Genomic DNA, 20507 nt, shown 5'->3' with positions numbered 1-20507 from the left:
AGCCAAGCGCCTCTGCGCCATATTTTAGACTAATATCTGTCCCTTTCTCCTAAAACCAAGTTTAAATTCTGTTTTATTACAATTTTACTTATTTTTGCTTTTGTGTTTTATAGTCTTCATTCCCCATGCTTCGTGGGATTTCATGAATGAATTTATGGTCTCCGAGCAACCCTACGGTGCTACGGTGTAACAACGCCCTCTTACTACTTGTTAACCTGTCATCTATCTAACCAGCTGACACTCCACCACGAACCATAGACCACGCCGCAAACAACAATAGCGCAAATTGCCGCATAAAAACATCAAATTGTTTTCCTAAGCTGCCCGGACACACAATCTGCATAAATAACTAACTGGCCGACTCCTCATAGGCTAGGGATGCCAGATTTTAAAGAGGCAAAAAGAGCACATTCAGCTTATAAAAAGAGCACATACGAAAGGAATAGAGCACACTTTTTCAAATAAAAGAAAATCATTTAATTTAATTGAAATATAATTCATTTAAACAAAGCAAAAAGGTACATACCATAAACATAAAATAAGTCACTTTCAACTCATGCTAATTTTCTTACAATACTTTGTAAATACAATACTTTCATTCTTGCGAAAAATTTTTATGGAAACCATTCGTACATAGAAAGCGGCATTTTTTTAGGTAGCTTGGAGCGCTATTTTACAGGGAGCGATATTGGATTAAGTTGGTGGTTGTTGCTTGTTTTTACAAAATAACATTTTATTTTTCCTTGGGCAATTGATCTGCTATTCCTTTGATCCTTTGTATAGTTTCGGAACAAAAATATGGTCCGCGTTTGATTTATAAACCCGCACAAATAGTTTTTAATAAATAAATTATTTCTTAATTCACATTGCAAATGGCGCCGTGCTATAAACGTCAGTTTTTCAACACGAAAAAACAAAGTATCACGAATGGAAAAAATTTCGCAAATTTTTCGCATTTTTTGGTTTTGTATGGAGTTTCAACGCGAAAACCGAACAGAGTACCGGACTTAAGTCATTTTTTGGTGTTTTTGTGAAAAACGTTATTGAAGAAGTTTGTTTATATTTAGAACAGAGTAAAAAGTGAAGAAGCAACATCGGCATGCTCTTCTACGACTCTGATAACACACTATTTAATTAGAAAATAACGGCTAGGAAAATCTCTTAGTGCGACATTTACATATTTTCAGTTTACTTTTACCATTTGATTAATATTTGTTGTGATGCAGAAAAAAGAGCACTTTCGCGTGCTCTTTTGGCCTGTGTGCCAATCATTGTGTGCGTAAAAGTTTTAAAAGGTCTGTAAATAATAAACAATTTATTTGAGGAATATTTGGAACATATATTAACAATTTTTAAAAGCGATTAGCTGGTTTAAAAAAACAGGGCTGTGTACACAAATTTTAAACAAGCTAATCGCTTTTAAAAATTGTTAATATATGTTCCAAATATTTCTCAAATAATTTGTTTATTATTTACAGACCTTTTAAAGCGTTTACGCACACAATGATTGTAATAAATTAAATGTTTGCTGCCAAAATATGCTTTTGACAACCCTGTTATTTTCATTAGAGGTGCGTACCAGCTTACGAAATTGAACGCTACCGAAAATTTCGTTAGCATAAATAGCAATGCATTTCTTATGGGAATGAAATTTTACGCTAGAGGTGCATACCGGCCCTATACAAAACAACAACAAAAAATGGGGCGAAATTTTTCCGCTACATAAGCGAACGGTATCCTTGTCTCAGTGAATTGGCCTGGGAACAATGCGTAAGTGTGGAGTGACATGTAACAAGTTGGAGGAAATAATTATGAGCTTCTTGTGTATTCTATTTGGGTTCCCGATTTTGATAATCTTTATTTGGATATGAATGACATTATTCACAATTGCTCCCATTCCGATGATACAAACATCCATCTCAACATAACAGGAGGATATGTTGAAGGACATATTCAACTATATTGATAAGTTGTTTTTTCTAATTAAACCACAGAAATTATTCTTTATGGCCATTGACGGCGTGGCCCCTCGTGCAAAAATGAATCAACAGCTTAGTAGACGTTTTCGTTCAGCCAAGGAAGCTGAACTTTGGAACGATTAGCACAGAGCCTAGGTGAAGTGAGAGAACACGAACGATTCGGTAGCAATTGTATTACACCAGGAACAGAATTTATGGATCGTTTGCATGAGGCATTGCGCTATTTTATAAAAAATTATTGCTGATCCTATGTGGCAGAAGTGCAGAGTTACCCATCAAAAAATTTGGAAGTTCTTACAAAGGCACAACTTTAAAAGAACTTCCAGAAGATGTACTCCCAATGATGTTCTTCATTTTAACTACACAGGAAGTTCTTTTCATTCAATTTTTTATAACATGTTTTATTCATATTTTTAATTGGTAATGTTAAATTTTTTGTTTCAAATTGGTTAAAAACTGTTTAAGAATTCATAAAATGGTACAAATTATTTAAATTTTGTCGAAAAAATGCTAAATTCAATCTGACAAAATTATGAATTTTTGAAAATATTTGAGGTCATTCGTTTCAGACAAGCGTTAGAATCCATTAAAAATTATAAAAAATCATAAAAATTATTTATTATTTATTATTTATCTTTCCGATAATATGAGGTATTGCTCAATGCAATTCTATTTGCTTTTCGCGCAGATGTGCCCAATAAATAGTTATAAGACATAAATACATTGTTTGCATCTTCAATCAATTCTTTGGCTCCATAATATGGAAACATTTTGAGTTTTTACCTACTCTAACCAAGTCTTCAATGTCCATTAAATCCAGATCATCTTTGCGCGATTCCACACGATGATGAAAGGCACAAGTTCTTTTTTGGACTCGCTATCGACAAATCGATCTGTGTTTTATTTGAATTGCCCTGTTCTCGCAATACCTCGGGATATATACACAATTGATCTCTGGATCCCAACACCACCGCTCTCGTAAATGAGTAAGATGTCCGCTTTAATTCTTACATAGCTTGCGTTAGTTGTGAATGGGTACCTCAAGTATCCATTATATATATTATTTTCGGAAGACCCCAGCTACCACCCTTGGGCTTTGCACGAGCAATCATTTACAGGTGCTCCGCCTAAATAGGATTGTTTTTAAAATAATTGGTGGCGGTGCTGTTTGTTGTATTTGCATCTTCATTTCCTCTTTTCGGGATTGCAGCCATTCCAAAGATGAACATAAGGTTTTACCGGTTCCTATGAGAAAGTTTTTGTTTTATTGGTGGTTACATTGTTATATATTATTGTATACCCGTTGGGGATTCCAGAAAACCATTTGATCCATCTCGTAGACATATGATGACCTTTTCCATATAAGCTCTTTGAACTTCATAGGGATCCCATGATTTATTGCTATTGCATCTCTTAGATTCCTTAATGCCTCAATTCGTACACTCGGACCATAGTGTTTCAGTTTAGCAATACATTCTTCAACATTTATTTGCCTTATGCCTCCGTCATATTGTGATTCTTTGAGCTGTTCCCGAATTGTAATTTTGCGCACTATGAATTCGGGTTTACGTTTTTGTGAACATAGTATATATACAAATAAAAGAGTTTTTTAAGAAAATTATTTTATTTTCTCCCCAGTTTCTAACAAGTAGGCAAAAGTTTCGTAAAACTAACCCCATACTAATAATACAATGTAAATAAAAGCAATATATATGTAAACAAAGAATGTAAACAAATCTATTAACGTAAACAAAGCCTTTGACAAGATGAATGTCGATATTAGTCACCTGATTGCATGACTTTACCATAGACCAAGAAAATATAGAGACATACCTTGATAATTCACCATGGTTTTGTTTATTTGCAGTGCGCAGTCATTCCACTCAATTGCGCAGTCAAGTGACTCAATTTCTTTTTGGAAAACGAGAATAACCGTATAAATTAGTCAATTTGCATTACAAAAAAGGTGTGGATGAACAGTATTTTATAAACTTTCACAATATTTGGTGTTTCAACGAGAGAACAAAGGAAAGAAAACAAATTAAAGCCAAATTAAAAAATCACTCAATTGCAGACGAGAAAGAGCCATCTACGGTGTGCAGACAAACTACAGCGCTGTGAATTCACTTGAGATGTCTATACCTTCCTTGGACTATGGACTTTACCTGGATTAATATGCCTTGATAACCTACATTGGCGCATACGTACGAAAAAAAATACCACACATTGGCCATAATCTGGGGCTCCATACGACCACCACCATTGCCTATCGATGCTCCAGCTCCCGCTGAACGACAAAAAATGCATCCAATAGCAAAATAATATTGTCCCCCATAAGATGTGTCGTGGGCCTCCATTGTCTTTCCACAAACATAGGCTGAAGACCTGCGGCACATATATGGGTCGATAACTAGGTAACGCCGTCGATAATTGAGCCGTCTATTCATTCGAATAGGCCCGCCATTCACATGTATGTGTGTAAAACTAAAATAAAATAGGGATGCCGGTGCAAAAAAAAATATATATACAATTTCGCGGACAAAAATATACGGGGCAACGGACGGACATGGATAAGTTAACTCAGACTTTGATTCTGAGTTAATTACACTCGGTATAGAGGCTATTTTCCTCACGACATTTCATGCCCACACACCAGCTTATAGTACCACAGTATAATTGGCAATTGGCTCGTTTCCGTATGCAATGATGCACCCTAGTGTGGATTAAAAAAATTTTATGCGATGATTTTTTTCTTTTCTTTTACTATTACTATAGGACCTCTGCAACAGTTTCTTTTATTTTTACTAAAAAAATGGCTTTACACCTAACTTTTCGTCCATCTTCATTGTTTGTGTTTATGCTTCTTCTTATTTCTTCATGTTCTTATCATAATTGTTCGTGTAGTGTGAGGGTAAAACTTGAACGAACACACAACAAATAGGCGAACCTCTGTCGTAGTGTTTATCCGACCGTCTAAGGTCCGCTTTAAGTCTGAAGGCATTATCGATACTGCTGCATGTTTATGGGATCGATAACACATTTACCGATTATTTAGTCATCGCCGACAAGTCGTATCGATCCGACACAAACACCGACATTCCGTCCGGAATAACTGATAGTCTGTAAAGCGCATTAACAAATCTCAACCCTGCCAACATTTTTTGAATTTGACGGCACTACTGAGAATCCCCACCACGTGGAAAACAATCGTATACGACATCAAGAACTCGTCGGAAAAGCGCCGTCACTATTGAGAAGTTGTACCACGCCAAGTTACTACAAAAAAGTTTCTCATCAGAGCAATTATTAGGTGCATTTTTAGATCAATTTAGAACGACGCCAATAAGAGCCCCTTTAAACTATCAGAAAAAGTGCACTTCAAGGTAGAGGTAAAAGTATTATTGTGGTCAAGTAAAACACGATTGTGTAGATGTTTATTAATTTATCTCATCACATTGAACATAACTTTTTTCATTAATAAAAGAACGATGTTGCTTTACACGTAGCAAGTTGCATGTTGCAGCATCTATCAGTCGTTTGTTTATACTACGTTCGTACTAGACACGTAATATCGCTATTTAGAATCAAAATCTCTTTACAAATCTCAAGTGTTCGGAATGGAAAAATAACGAGATTTGGTAGATTTTAGGATATAACAGCTGTTTGTAAATATATCAATACAAACACAAACCCGTATGTGTACACGCACACGCACATTCATCTACAAGGAAAATTGGGGCAGGGTTGCAAAAAGCGCATTTTCAGTACTAAAACCATAGTTGTACAATGCAGTATATGGGATTTTGAAAGAGATTTTGTTGAAATCCTTTACGAGCCAGCTGATATTTGCCTATTGAAAATCTACTGAGATCGAGGAGGATTTCGGCCAAAATCCTCGTTTACGAGTATTTCGTGTCTAGTGCGAACGTAATATTATTCTCGATTGATGTAGCGTGTCTGGAAAAATACTTGAAAAACTATCCGCCATATTAATAAAAGTTAACGTAAATTTTAAACCTTCCATATAAATTCCTTCGATAAACTGTCAGTAAATTATTTATGAATAATTTTATATCACTTAATTCCATTTGGAAATTCGGAAATTATTCACCAATATACCTTTCCCAATTTTAAGCGAAATAACTATAGGGCTGTTTTCTTTTAGCACTGGATACCCTAAGCCGTGAAGGACTAAAAGAAAACAGAGTATTCGTTTATCCAGGACATCAAAAATATGCAACACTGTCATCAGCTGTTCAAAAACAATCACAGAAAAGAAGTTAAATCTTGCATTTTTAATGTATGAAATGCTCCAATTAGTAATAAATATTTACTGCTGCGATTGTTTATGACACTATACCACTTTGAATTCCATATTTTTCAATAAATTAGTCACAATAAAGTGCTATTGTGAATCGATAAAGCGTCACTTTATCAAAACACAATCTGGCAACATCGGCGCGACTTGCACTGATGAGATGTTCTGGATAGAACACCAGTGCAACGATGTTCTGGATAGCCCATAAAAATTTTGTATCCAGTGCAAAAAGAAAACAGCCCTTATGTTTTTAGCACTTCTTTTTCATTTTTATTTAAATAAATTATAGCAAGCAAGTTGCACTTGGTATTACACAAAAAGCCTGCTGATATTTGACTATTGCAAATCTACTGATATCTAGGAGGGTTTCGGCCAAAATCCTCTTTTAAGGCCGGTACTATGTTCATTCTTGCGAAAAATTTTTATGGAAACCATTATTTCGCACATAGAAAGCGGCGTTTTTTTAGATAGCTTGGAGCGCTGTTTTACAGGGAGCGATATTGGATTAAGTTGGTGGTTGTTGCGTGTTTTTAGAAAATAACATTTTATTTTTCCTTGGGCAATTGATCTGCTATTCCTTTGATCCTTTGTATAGTTTCGGAACAAAAATATGGTCCGTGTTTGATTTATAAACCCGCACAAATAGTTTTTAATAAATAAATTATTTCTTAATTCACATTGCAAATGGCGCCGTGCTATAAACGTCAGTTTTTCAACACGAAAAAACATAGTATCACAAATGGAAAAAATTTCGCAAATTTTTCGCATTTTTTGGTTTTGTATGGAGTTTCAACGCGAAAACCGAACAGAGTACCGGCCTTTACGAGGATTTCGTGTCTAGTGCGAACGTAGTATGAGTAAGTAAGTAAGTAGGCGAACAGACCTAATGTTCGTCTTAAGTTGCGGATGATTTAGGGTGCATTATGTAGTCGTCTTAATGAAAAATCAATTATCGACTACGACTTTGTGAACTATTCGGTATTTTACCAACACTATTGTCGTAATTCTCAATTTTGTTAAGTGAAAATTTTTGATCCCGAATAAGTGATTGCAATATTTGAAGAATATTGGCCTTTGCGTGAAATATTGTAATTATCGTCTAATTTTTAGATTGGATATGGATTTGTGGACACAATAGCATTTCAGAAGATAGTCGAAACTCTTTCGTGGCCTCATATTATCAAGGTGTATATAGCTGCCATTGTTGTTATAATTGTATTCTTATATGTGGAATGGAAGACAGCGAATAGATAGGTAGGTGTACAACACTGAACGAATGAAAAACGAGTGCAAATGTAGTATTACAGTGACTGTAATTCGAAATTATATTCACACTGAAGACTTTATGTATAATTCTGTCATATCGATACCATGTCTTAAATCTTTCAAATTTATTTCTGAACAGTGTTTGAATATGAAAAACAATAACGTAAAAATTATTTATTTGTATATGTTTGATGGAGTGTAAATTGTGATGTTTGCAAATGGGTCTTATATACGAGATTTAAGGGCAGAAAGACAATATAGAAGGACGTTGATTGAACGTAGGAAGGGCAATTGAAAGAACTTACACAAATGGTCTTACCAATTATACCTCGTACCTTACAATTTGTATGGTAACTTGTAATCGTATATGAAATGTGTACATGCAGGAAGCATTCAAACAGTGAAAAGTATTGTTGAACATAAATCATACAGCATACAGAAATAATGTTAGTTGCAGAAAACATGTTTGTTTTGAAAATATTTCAGATTTCGAGGTGGTGAATATAAATCTACATTTTCCCTGCAACCATTCCCTTGTTAGCAATTTGCGGCTAGTAAAGCTTTTTTTGATTGCTCATTCACAATTGTATGGTAACTAACGAAATAATAACACTTCATATTTTATCTCTATGAAAAGAGTTACTTATCGGTGAAATGACCATTTACCTGGTATTTAATGTGTAAAACTATTTCACAAAATTGACGCAAAATCGCGTCGAAATTAAATGAGTGAAGCGACTAGTAAAGCCTTTTTTGTTTGCTCATTCATGATTGTAACTTACCAAGTAATAAGAACACTTTTTTTATTTTATCTCTATGAAAATAGTTATTTACCCGTGAAATAATTTTGATTAGTACAACCATGTACATGGTCCTTACATGTGTAAAACGATTTGAAAAAATCGAGACAAAAATAAACTAGTAAAGCAACTAGTAAAGCGTTTATGATTGCTCAATCAAAATTGTATGGTAACTTACCAAGTAATAAGAACGCTTTTTATACCCTGCGTCATACTGTGGTAAAGGTTTTACAGTCGACTCTCGATAATTTAAAACTCAAGGGACAAGAGAAAAAGTTCAAATTACCAAGAGCTTCAAAATAATAAGAGTTCAAATTATCGTAGAGAACAGAGAAAAAGTTCAAATAAACAAGAGTATTAATAAAATTATTTTTAATTCATTTTATTTATAAAATGTGTTATTTTCTTCTAGTCAGCGATCTATCATTATCTAATACATTTTCTAATACATTTTCTATTGTTATGAGTGCTGAATAGAATTAGTCACTTGTGTCAGTTCTAAGGGCGTAGGAGCGTATGTTATTAATAGATTTATTTTCATCGCTCAATGTGACTGTATTCAGCGATTGGTCTTCTTCATTTTCCTCCTTGTTTTTGTCCAAGTCTAAAAGTTTAGCATCAGTAAGAACTCCATAAACACAGATGTCAGTATCAACTTCAACAAAGTCCTTAAAAGATAAATCTCCAAAGTTAAGGTGGGCATTTAGTTTGAGTTTAGCCGCTAAAATCGTAATTTTTTCACGATTACTTTTCTTTAATAATCAATTTTAAGTAATACAAACTTTGTGAAAATTTGCGTTAAGCTATTCCCCGTCAAATTTTTATAAAATTTGCAACAAATAAGCATATTTGTATGCCTTATTTTACTGATTTACTTTTCACTTTAGTGAAAAAATGACGATTTTAGCTGCTAAACTCGAACTTAATACTCACCTTTAGGTAGAAGTCCCCACCCAGGGTCCGTACTCGAAAATATTGATAGTTCTGATAACTATGGCTCATTATCTGTTTGTCTAAACCCGCACTTTTTGAAACAGTTTTTAAGAGTCTTAGGGTTGATATTTTTCCAGGCATCATTACAGCGGCTACGAGGGCGGTTTGGAATCTTCTTAGCCTATCAATGAAAGAGAATAGTTAGTTTTTCAAAAATATTTTTATTTTTCAATATAATCTCCTGAAACTTCAATACACTTAGTCCAACGCTTTTCTAGCAATTCTATCCCTTGATTAAAATAGTTTTCCTCAAGGTCTTTAAAATAGTGGCTTACAACTGTAATTGCATCTTCATTGGAGGTAAAACGTTTGCCAGCAAGAATTTTTTTAGATTTGGGAACAAGTGAAAGTCACTGGGAGCTAAATCAGGAGAATAAGGCTGATGGTCAAGCAACTCGTACTTTAATTCGTTGATTTTAGCCATTGTTAAAACACTCTTGTGTGCTCGTGCGTTGTCTTGATGAAAAATTATTTTTTTGTGTTGTTGTCTCTGGAGTATAGTGGTGGATCCATGTCTCATCAACAGTTGTGAAACGACGCTTAAAATTCATTTTATTTCCCTTAAAACGATCAAAACAAGCTTGAGAAATTTTCATTCTCATGTGTTTTTGATCGACTGTTAACAAATGCGGCACCCATCTCGCAGAAAGCTTTTTCATCTGTATTTCTTCATGCGAAATTAAATGGACTCGATTATTTGAGATGCCCATTATACTGGTATTAGCAATTTCACGCACTTTTATTCGTCGATCATTTAATACCATATCATGCAATTCGGCTACAATTTCTATTGTTGTTGCTGTTTTTGGACGGCCACTACGTGCTTCATCTTCAAAGCTTGTACGACCACCTTTAAATTCAGCAACTCATGTTTTTACTGTTGCATATGGAGGAGCACTTTCATCTAACACATTCACCATATCATTATGAATTTCTTGTCCCGATAAACCTTTTTTATGTAAATATTTAATGACAGCACGCATTTCTAATTTTTTCATGGTAAAAAAATTGCGGATGCGTCTTTTTTGAACACCCGTTTCAATATCAAGGAGTTGCCAGATCGAAACAAAATTTAACATGTGTTCATAACAGAGATGGAAGTTTCCAAAACACTTAACTTTTTTCTGTTTATACCGCGCTTTTTGTGCTAGGCTAAGGAGTTTCCGAACTGCCCTCGTAAAACAGCTATATTCACCTTTTCATTCTTTTAATGCTATCCAGCAAAAAAGAAACAACTTTTCCGTGGTAGAGAGTTTCCAAAGTTCTGAATAATGCCTTGGTCCAATGGATGTATCTTTGATGTCGTGCTGGGTGGAAGAAATATCAATTTCAAGGGGGTGGGTTATTATGCACGGTGCAGTTATATAAGATTTTGCGTTTTTTCTTTTTCATGTCATCGTTAAGCGAGGAATCATCGACTTCAAAATAGAGAGAGTAAAATAACAGAAATTTAAATTATAGAATGTTGGCGAGAAAGATGCCATTACTACGGCTTTAAATTATCAAAGTGTCAAACTCGTACTCGTTTTTTTCAATTTATCGCGTTTTCTCAAGGGACCGGTAAAAGACATAAAATAATCATGAGATTCAAATTAACGAGTGTCAAATTATCGAGAGTCGACTATATAAGTCAGTGCATATGTTTGCAAAACCCAGAAGGAGACGAGATAGAAAACATGGTGTCTTTGGCAATATTGCTCAGATTGTTTGAAGAAATCGATTCAGATTTAGATATAGCTCCCATATAGATCTTTTGCCCGATATCTACTCATATAGCCCTAGAAGGCAGAGTTTAATCCTGGCAAGCTTGAAATTTTGCGCAAGGAGTACACTCATTAGCATCGTCAATTGTACTCATTGAAATATAGCCTTTGATTTATGTAAAGATGATAACGATGTAAACTGTTTGGCTATTTGTAGAAGAAGAAAAAGTCACTGCCATTGCATTTAATGCAGTAACAAACGTAGCCACAAAAGAGGATATGAGGATTTGCATACTTTTACTCTCATGCCAATAATTGTAAGAACAAGGTGCCACAAGTTCATTGCATAATTTTGTCATAAACTTATCGTCATAGGCTTTTATGCTCTTTGGAAAAAATTGATAAAATGGAGGCACCAAAAATATGGACGGAAGTAGAAAAAACCTAAAACTACGCCAAAAAAGATCGTATAATCAAAAGATTATGCAACAAGTCACTCAAATATCATCTAAAGAAATCAAAAATTAAATTCAAAGGGTATATCAACCATATCGATCAGATAGATGTAGAGCTTTAGAAGTGCGATAATACAAAAATGTAAAAAACTACATATTTCCAAGAAAAAATAGGTTAGCTCGCCTTCAATTTTCACAAAAATACTTCAAATAGACTGAAGAGTAGTGGAAATCAATGTTTAACTTGCATGGATCGTATGGTAGAAGTTTAGTACGAATGCCCAAAGGAAAGTCTTAATCCAAGAAATACAAAAAGATCCGTCAATCAAGGTGGAGGAGTTTTTATTGTCTGGGACATTTTTCTGGACAAGTTATTGGCCCGATTCATAGGGCATTATGCTGTCGGAAGTCTACAAAAACATTTTGTCCCAAGTGATATTGACATAAGCATCCCGAGAAATGCCGTCCGAATGAACTATTCAGCGCGACTAAGAACTCTATCAAATGTCTAAGGTGATAAAACAATGGATTTTCGATGAAAAGTTTCGTGTGCTTGACTGGTCTGCTCAATCGCCTAATATAAACGTCACAAAATATGGAAAATTGTGAAACGAAAAATTGGCATTAAATTTTTGCAAAAGGCTTATGATATCTATTTGAACCTGAACCATAGGATAGGCAAATACATTGCATTAATGTCTTAGTTTTAGTATTTATATTTTCATAATAATTTCGGTTTATTTTCAACAGGCAGTTTGGAAAAACCAAATGTTTTGAACAGCACTGTATATAGCCCCAGAAGCCAGAGTTTTGCTAAGATTTGCTTGTCAATCGACTTAAAATTTGGCACAAGTTTCTGTTTTGGATTAGAATAGAACCCTATTGATTTTGGAAGAAATCGGTTCAGATTTAGATATAGCTCCCATAACAGGTTGGCTGATAAGTCCCCGGTCTAACAAAGAAAAATTTTATTATTCAACATACTTACCTTCAAGAGCGATACAACGATTATAACGACCTTCCAATTTTTTGATACTATTTTGGTAGTACTCCTTCGGTTTTGCCTCAAAATAGGCCTCAGTTTCATCGATCACCTCTTCATTGCAGCCAAATTTTTTCCCTGCGAGCATCCTTTTGAGGTCTGAGAACAAGAAAAAGTCGCTGGGGGCCAGATCTGGCGAATACGATGGGTGGGGAAGCAATTCGAGGCCCAATTCATGAATTTTTGTCATCGATCTCAATGACTTGAGGCACGGTGCGTTGTCCTGGTGGAACAACACTTTTTTCTTCTTCATATGGGGCCGTTTTGCCGCGATTTCGACCTTCAAACGCTCCAATAACGCCTTATAATAGTCACTGTTGATGGTTTTTCCCTTCTCAAGATAATCGATAAAAATTATTCCATGCGCATCCCAAAAACAGAGGCCATTACTTTGCCAGCGGACTTTTGAGTCTTTCTACGCTTCGGAGGCGGTTCACCGGTCGCTGTCCACTCAGCCGACTGTCGATTGGACTCAGGAGTGTAGTGATGGAGCCATGTTTCATCCTTTGTAACATATCGACGGAAAAACTCGGGTGTATTACGAGTTATCAGCTGCAAACACCGCTCAGTATCAACACGTTGTTGTTTTTGGTCAAATGTGAGCTCGCGCGGCACCCATTTTGCACAGAGCTTCCGCATATCCAAATATTGATGAATGATATGACCAACACGTTCCTTTGATATCTTTAAGGCCTCTGCTATCTCGATCAACTTCATTTTACGGTCATTCAAAATCATTTTGTGGATTTTTTTGATGTTTTCGTCGGTAATCATCTCTTTCGTGCGTCCACTGCGTTCGCCGTCCTCCGTGGTCATTTCACCATGCTTGAATTTTGCATACCAATCAATTATTGTTGATTTCCCTGGGGCAGAGCCCGGAAACTCATTATCAAGCCAAGTTTTTGCTTCCAACGTATTTTTTCCCCTTCAGAAAACAGTTTTTTATCAAAACACGAAATTCCTTTTTTTCCATTTTTTTCACAATAACAAAAGTTGCTTCACAAAAGACGCTCTATCTCACAAACTAATTGACTTACAGACGTCAAATTTTGACTCGAATCTTTTGAAGGTTGGTACTATATAAAAATAATATGTATTTAATACTAGCGACGCCATCTATGTGTCAGACCGGGGACTTATCAGCAAACCTGTTACGTCCGAGGCTTCCAGACTACGGAAGGTTCTAGCATCCACCAACACCGCTCCAGGTTTCATTAAAACATTGGAGGGCAATTGGACAACGTCCAGTGAGGATACGCTGGAGGTACTATTGGACACACATTTTCCTGGAAATCAGACGGTTGAACCAGGTTCTGGCGGTGCCACAGTGGCTCAGCGGTCGTTTCCTATCGAGGAAATTGTATCGGAATCTAGAATAAGATGGGCTTTAAATAGCTTTGGACCATTCAAATCCCCCGGACCTGATGGAATTACTCCGGCGGAGTTACAAGCAGTGACAGACAAAATTATCCCCTGGTTGTCGGCGATATATAAAGGATGTATAAACTTATCATATATCCCAGGAAAGTGGAGGGAAACAAAAGTCGTTTTCATACCTAAAGCGGGAAAAGCCTCTCACTCGAGGGCGAAGGATTTCCGACCAATCAGCTTATCCTCATTCTTACTTAAGACTCTGGAGAGGATGATAGATATTTATCTTAGAACTAGCATCGATTCTAGTTTGTTCTCGAAACGACAGCATGCATACTTGAAGGGCAGGTCTACTGAGACCGCATTACATGAACTAGTCAGCTTTATTGAAAGCTCACTATCTGTCAAAGAATACTCAATTGTGGCGTTTCTAGACATCGAAGGGGCGTTCAATAATGTCCATCCGAGCTCGATATTAAATGGACTGACAACTCTGAATGTTGATCCATGTATACTTAGGCTGTTAGACGAACGTATTTCAGCCACACTAGGACAAGCAAACATACAAAGGTATGTGAGCAGAGGCACTCCCCAAGGAGGAGTTCTATCACCTCTTCTTTGGAATGTTGCTATAAATAACCTTCTGGTTACTCTAGAAAAAGAAAGGATAAAAGTGGTGGCATACGCAGATGATGTGGCTCTGGCAGTCAGGGGAAAATTCCCATCCACAATTAGAGATATTATTCAGAGGTCCCTCCGGATGACTGAGAAATGGGCGAAAGAGAATGGTCTTGGGATAAATCCTGCAAAGACAGAACTAGTCATGTACTGCAAAGATCGCAAAACTCCCACTGTTAGGCCATTTTCTTAGGGGGTATTGAAATTCCCTTTGGTGAGTGTGCAAAATACCTTGGCGTTATTTTGGACAGGAAGCTGAATTTTAAGCTTAATATTGAAGAAAGGGCGAGAAAAGCAACGGTAGCTTTGTACTCGTGCAAAAAGGCAATAGGAAAAAAGTGGGGACTAAAACCAAAAATTGTGCATTGGCTATACACGGCAGTGGTTAGACCTATAATGCTACATGGTGTTGTAGTCTGGTGGCCGGCACTTCACCAGCCGACAAGTTTAGACAAAGTTCAGCGTATGGCGTGCTTGTGTATCTCAGGCGCATTCAGCAAGACAGGAACAAATTCCCTTAATGTCATGCTGCATCTATTGCCTTTAGACATTTTGGCCAAACAGTCAGCTGCAACAACGGCTGTACGGTTGCGCGAGCTATCGCTTTGGTCGGAAAAAAGTTACGGTCACAGTTCGGTCCTCAAAATAATGCCAGATGTCTAACGTAGTGGATTACACTTTGGCGAGTCCACTTTTCGACGAAAAGTTTGAGACTCTAATCCCCAACAGTGAAGCGTGGTGCACACCCGGGGGAATAAAGAATATATAGATTTCTACACTGATGGCTCCAAATTGGATGGATAATTGGGTTTCATAGTATATTCTAATGATCTGGAACTTCGAATAGCGAAAAGATTACCTAATCACTGTAGTGTTTTTCAGGCTGAGGTGGCGAATTGGCTGAGAAGTAATGTTCCAAAAAATGTGGGCATTAATATATACTCAGACAGTCAACCTGCAATAAAATTCTTGGACTCTAGAATCTGTTGGTATGCCCCTGGCTACCTGAGAGCTCATGCTGCGTGAGAAGGCTGTTATGATGGCAAATGTTCGATGGGAGAATTGCAATTTTTTGAGTCTTTCCACGCTTCGGAGACGGTTCACCGGCTATAAAAACGAGGTCCCTTGCCATTTAGCTTAACATGAAATCGGGCAGCACCCAGTGATAAAAGAGAAGTTTACCACTGTGGTATCACAATGGACTGAATGGTCTAAGTGAGCCTGATACATTGGGCTGCCATCTAACCTAACCTAACCTGTTAGCTTAGTATTATTATTATTAATTATTATTAAATACCGATTTCCGACTATATAAAGTCTATATATTCTTGATCATGGAGAAATTCTAAGACGTTATAACCATCCGTCTGTCTGTTGTAATCACGCTGCCGTCTTCAATAATGGAGCTAACATATTGTTCTGAAAGTTGGCATAGATTCGTCTTTTGTTTGCAGGCAGGTAAAGTTCGAGGAGTTAACATGTTTCTGCTTCCTTCAATGTGCAATGCCAGGTTAGAAATAGCCAAATAAAAATATTGGGTATCTTCAGTCTACATGGGACATGACAGGGAGATGCCTCCATGTGCCGTTAGGGCCTTGGTTGAGGAGTCACTGAAAACAAAGACAAAACTCATTAGTGATACTAATGAAAGAGGAGAGTAGTAGACTTTATCTTGCGTACTAAGCTGGTAGTTTGCAATAAGGAAGATGCACCAACCTTCGTCACCCAAACCGCAAGAGGTCTTGGACGTCACCTTGGCCAATCCGGAACTGAACAACAGATATCTGAGTGGCAAGTTTTGAGGGAATGTAGCTTCTCAGATCTTCGCTACGTCAGTTTTAAATTAGCAGATCGTACTTCAAAGACCATATTTCCGCCAAATGTGAGGAAAGTTGAATGCCCTAGAGGAAAGCCAAGGGGGAAAATCGACCGCCATGGTGGTAAGTTAATATGAGGAAATCCTGCAAGAAGCTCTTTAACAAAGCAAAGTCCATCAGAGCTTACAATATGCATCTGAGAGGGTATAAGCAAGAACTGAGAAGGGCTCAGCACAACTCATGGAATGATTACTGTAGCAGTATTGAGAATACGTCCGAGGCTTCCAGATTACGGAAGGAACAAAAACGCACGATCACAGTTCGGTTCAGCCAAATGTGCCAAACGTGTTGGGTTACTCTCTGGCGAAACAGCTTTTTGACGAAAAGTTTGAAACTCTAATTCCCAACAGTGCGACGTGGAGCACACAAACCTCTGGGAATATGCTGATGTCTCAAGTGATGTATGGTCTCGAAGTGCACTCTGGTACGATTGAAAGATATATGCTCTCTATGAAGAGACTTGTGAATTCAATTGTCCGTTTTGTGTATAGGGTTCGAATGCGTAATCACATCTCTTGTCATGTGATTATGTGGTATGTAGTCTTGAAGACTTTGTAAGGTATGGTATGCTATACACCTTTTATAAAGTAGTCAGGGATGGTAAACCTCACGAACTGTGCTGGAACTTCGTGGTTAGTAGGTCGACACGTACTCCAAAGATTTGTGTGCCACTCAATCGAAATTCGATGTTTATGAGATCCTTTGTTGTTAGGATTGCCAGGTGTTGGAATTTTCTGCCATTTGACTTGCGTATTTTCTCCCATAGTAATAATGTGTTTCGTCGTAAAATCTTGCATCATTTTTGTAATTATTCCCATCCTTATGTTTGCTATATACTAATTCGCGATTTCCGATGGTTACATCTTATTATTATAATAATTTTAAGGTATTATAATCATTATATGGAATTATTTTTTATTATACAAGTTTTTATTATTAATTAGGATAGATATTATTATCATTGAATGTTACATATTGATACTCAGGATTTATATGCTACGTAATACAGTTTTATTGCTCATAAGACTTTTTGTATTATATATGTTGGATAAATAAGTAAACTAAATAAACGTTATAAAGATTTCTACACCGATGTCTCCAAATTGGATGGACAAGTACGTTTCGGAGTAATTCTAAAGACGGGGAACACCGAATAGCGAAAAGACTACCTAACCAATGTAGTGTTTTTCAGGCCTGAATATTGGCAATAAGAGAGTTGGCGAATTGGTTGAGAAGTAATGTTCCAACAAATGTTGGCATTAATATATACTCAGACAGTCAATCTGCAATAAAATCCTTGGACTCTGTGTTACTTAACTCGAAAACAGCCTTCGACTGCCGCAAATCTCAACGAGATGGCTGCGCAGTACATTATTCAACTACTAATACTATGGGTGCTTGGCCCTAGGAACATACCGGTGAACTGCGAAGCGGATGAGTTACCAAAGCTACCTTACATATTGGAGGGGAACTAGAATTTGTTGGCATGCCTCTGGCTACCTGGAAGCTAATACTGCGTGAGAAGGCTGTTATGATTGCAAAAACTATTGGAGCGAAGTATAATGACTACTGTATGGGCTGTCATGATGCGGAGGAATAGGAATTCATTAAACACCTCTTGTGCGATTCGCATTCCAGATACATTTTGAAAATAAATGCTAATTGAGTGAAAGTATGTGTTTGCTTCACTAGATTTACTCTTGGAATACTTTGAAAAAAAAAAAAATTAAATAGTCTAATTCGTACATTTGCTGGCCACAAAGAAGGTTATTTAATACTATCAAAATATTATGGATATATTTTGGTGAACATTTTTTCTGTGATCTTTTGGTGCAGTCCGAGGTTTTCTTCTACTTCACTGTTTATAACTCGAGACGCAGTTGATTCGGTACGTTTAATCCATCCTTTTTTAGGTCCTTATAACTATTTCAGGTCAAAAATACAAAATAATGCTACTAAAGAAGAAAATATTAGGGGAGCTAGGTAGATGTTTTGAACAAGTCGAATCATACGATTCTTTACCTTTCGGGAAATATCAACATTTTATAACAGCCAATTCAGCCAATACGGATTTGGAAATATCACTCCACCAATACTATTTTTTAAGTGGGACGTAAACCATAACATTTTTATTGTGGAAGATTCCTCTAGATTAAACTGTAAATTTTTCGCCCGATATGCACTTATATGACCTAGAAGCCATATTTTTAGCCTTATTTGCTTGAACTTTTCCAAAAGGAGTACAATTAGTAGTATTGTCAAGTGTGCTCAATTTGATTGAAATCAGTTTAGATTTAGATCTATCATCCATATATATTTTACGCCCGTTATGAATTTATATATATTTATATATATGAATTATATATATGAATTTATATATATATATATATATATATATATATATATATATATATATATATATATATATATATATATATATATATATATATATATATATATATATATATATATATATATATATATATATATATATATATATATATATATATATATATATATATATATATATATATATATATATATATATATATATATATATATATATATATATATATATATATATATATATATATATATATATATATATATATATATATATATATATATATATATATATATATATATATATATATATATATATATATATATATATATATATATATATATATATATATATATATATATATATATATATATATATATATATATATATATATATATATATATATATATATATATATATATATATATATATATATATATATATATATGTATATATATATATATATATATATATATATATATATATATATATATATATATATATATATATATATATATATATATATATATATATATATATATATATATATATATATATATATATATATATATATATATATATATATATATATATATATATATATATATATATATATATATATATATATATATATATATATATATATATATATATATATATATATATATATATATATATATATATATATATATATATATATATATATATAGATATAGATATATATATCTATAGATATATAGATTTAGATATAACTCCCATATATATGTTCTTCCGAATTGGGCTAATATAGCCAAAATTACCACATCTGCCTTGTAAAATCGCCAGTGCTAAATCGAAAAATTGCAAAAATGAGTCAAAATCAAATCTTCCTATACCTCTAAAACATGTTTATCAACCGATAAATTATAAATGCGAAAACGCATAAAAATGGCTTTAGATTTAAAATGTTCCCATATTTTTTTTACTAACATATTAAGTCAAGAGATTTTGTAGAAGTCTAAAAAATTGTTGGAATATAAACCTTTTTAATTTTATATCTCTGTGAAAAGAGGTCTTTATATGTGTAAAACTATTTCACAAACCGCCCTAAAGGACTTTTCCTTTAGGGCGGTTATTGCGGAAATCATCATCATCGATTACACTAGTTCACACTGAAAATGTCCATGTATAGAGAGGTGACATTTATTGATCTGCTGAATTCGAAAATGAAGTTTAAATTTTTTTATGGAACAGTTTTTGAGATATCCCGTTATTTTTAGTTTTTCGGCATTTTTCACTAAACGAATCATATCTCTAACTAGAAATGTCCGATTATATCGTTGTTGGTACTTGAATGCAAGGTATTGAGATTACGACCAAACGTGTTTCAAAATATATCGATGAAAATAAGGCGAATTTTCAAAAAAATCGTGTTTTACGATGACTCTGTGCCGCCGGACACCAAGCGATAGATCGCCTCAGGGGGTGTTATTTTATATCTGAAACCAATATTTCTGGTAGGCACAATTTTTGGCAGATCAAAGTTATACCCTGACCACTATGTGGTTTATGGTATACAAATTATGTATCTGTTTGCTTAGATTAAAAGTTCTGGACTCCACAATTTGGAATTTCAAAAAAAAAAAAAAAAAAAAAAAAAAAAAACCGAAATTTGATATCTTTATCAGTTCAACAGTTTCAG

The 20507-nt window shown here is 34.9% G+C and overlaps 3 protein-coding genes across 4 annotated transcripts in view; 2 read left to right on the top strand and 1 right to left on the bottom strand.

Moving 5' to 3' along the window:
* The first annotated feature begins 1685 nt into the window (after positions 1 to 1685).
* On the top strand, positions 1686 to 2211 carry LOC142240324 (uncharacterized). Its single transcript, XM_075312034.1, has 2 exons — positions 1686 to 1770; positions 1932 to 2211. The coding sequence occupies exon 2, from the start codon at positions 1938 to 1940 to the stop codon at positions 2100 to 2102; it is 165 nt and encodes a 54-aa protein (XP_075168149.1). The 5' UTR covers positions 1686 to 1770; positions 1932 to 1937; the 3' UTR covers positions 2103 to 2211.
* A 361-nt stretch (positions 2212 to 2572) lies between these two features.
* Positions 2573 to 3689, bottom strand: LOC142240315 (regulator of telomere elongation helicase 1 homolog). The gene is made up of 2 exons (XM_075312023.1): positions 3280 to 3689; positions 2573 to 3224 (listed from the first exon to the last, which is right to left on the bottom strand). The coding sequence occupies exons 1-2, from the start codon at positions 3338 to 3340 to the stop codon at positions 3088 to 3090; spliced, it is 198 nt and encodes a 65-aa protein (XP_075168138.1). The 5' UTR covers positions 3341 to 3689; the 3' UTR covers positions 2573 to 3087.
* Positions 3690 to 7303: 3614 nt separating this feature from the next.
* LOC142221465 (uncharacterized) overlaps positions 7304 to 20507 on the top strand; it is a 58027-nt gene continuing 44823 nt past the window's right edge. Inside the window, exon 1 of one of the 2 annotated variants that reach the window (XM_075291215.1) lies at positions 7304 to 7482. The gene's annotated coding sequence lies outside the window, so the exon portion shown is untranslated. Of the gene's footprint in view, positions 7552 to 20507 lie in introns of both variants that reach the window. The other variant, XM_075291214.1, reaches the window with a different exon arrangement.

The sequence above is a fragment of the Haematobia irritans genome, chromosome 1 (genome assembly GCF_050003625.1).
Source record: "Haematobia irritans isolate KBUSLIRL chromosome 1, ASM5000362v1, whole genome shotgun sequence".
Taxonomy (NCBI): Eukaryota; Metazoa; Arthropoda; class Insecta; order Diptera; family Muscidae; genus Haematobia; species Haematobia irritans.
The sequence above is the reverse complement of the archived record's forward strand: the minus strand, read 5'-3'. Positions and strand labels throughout refer to the sequence as shown.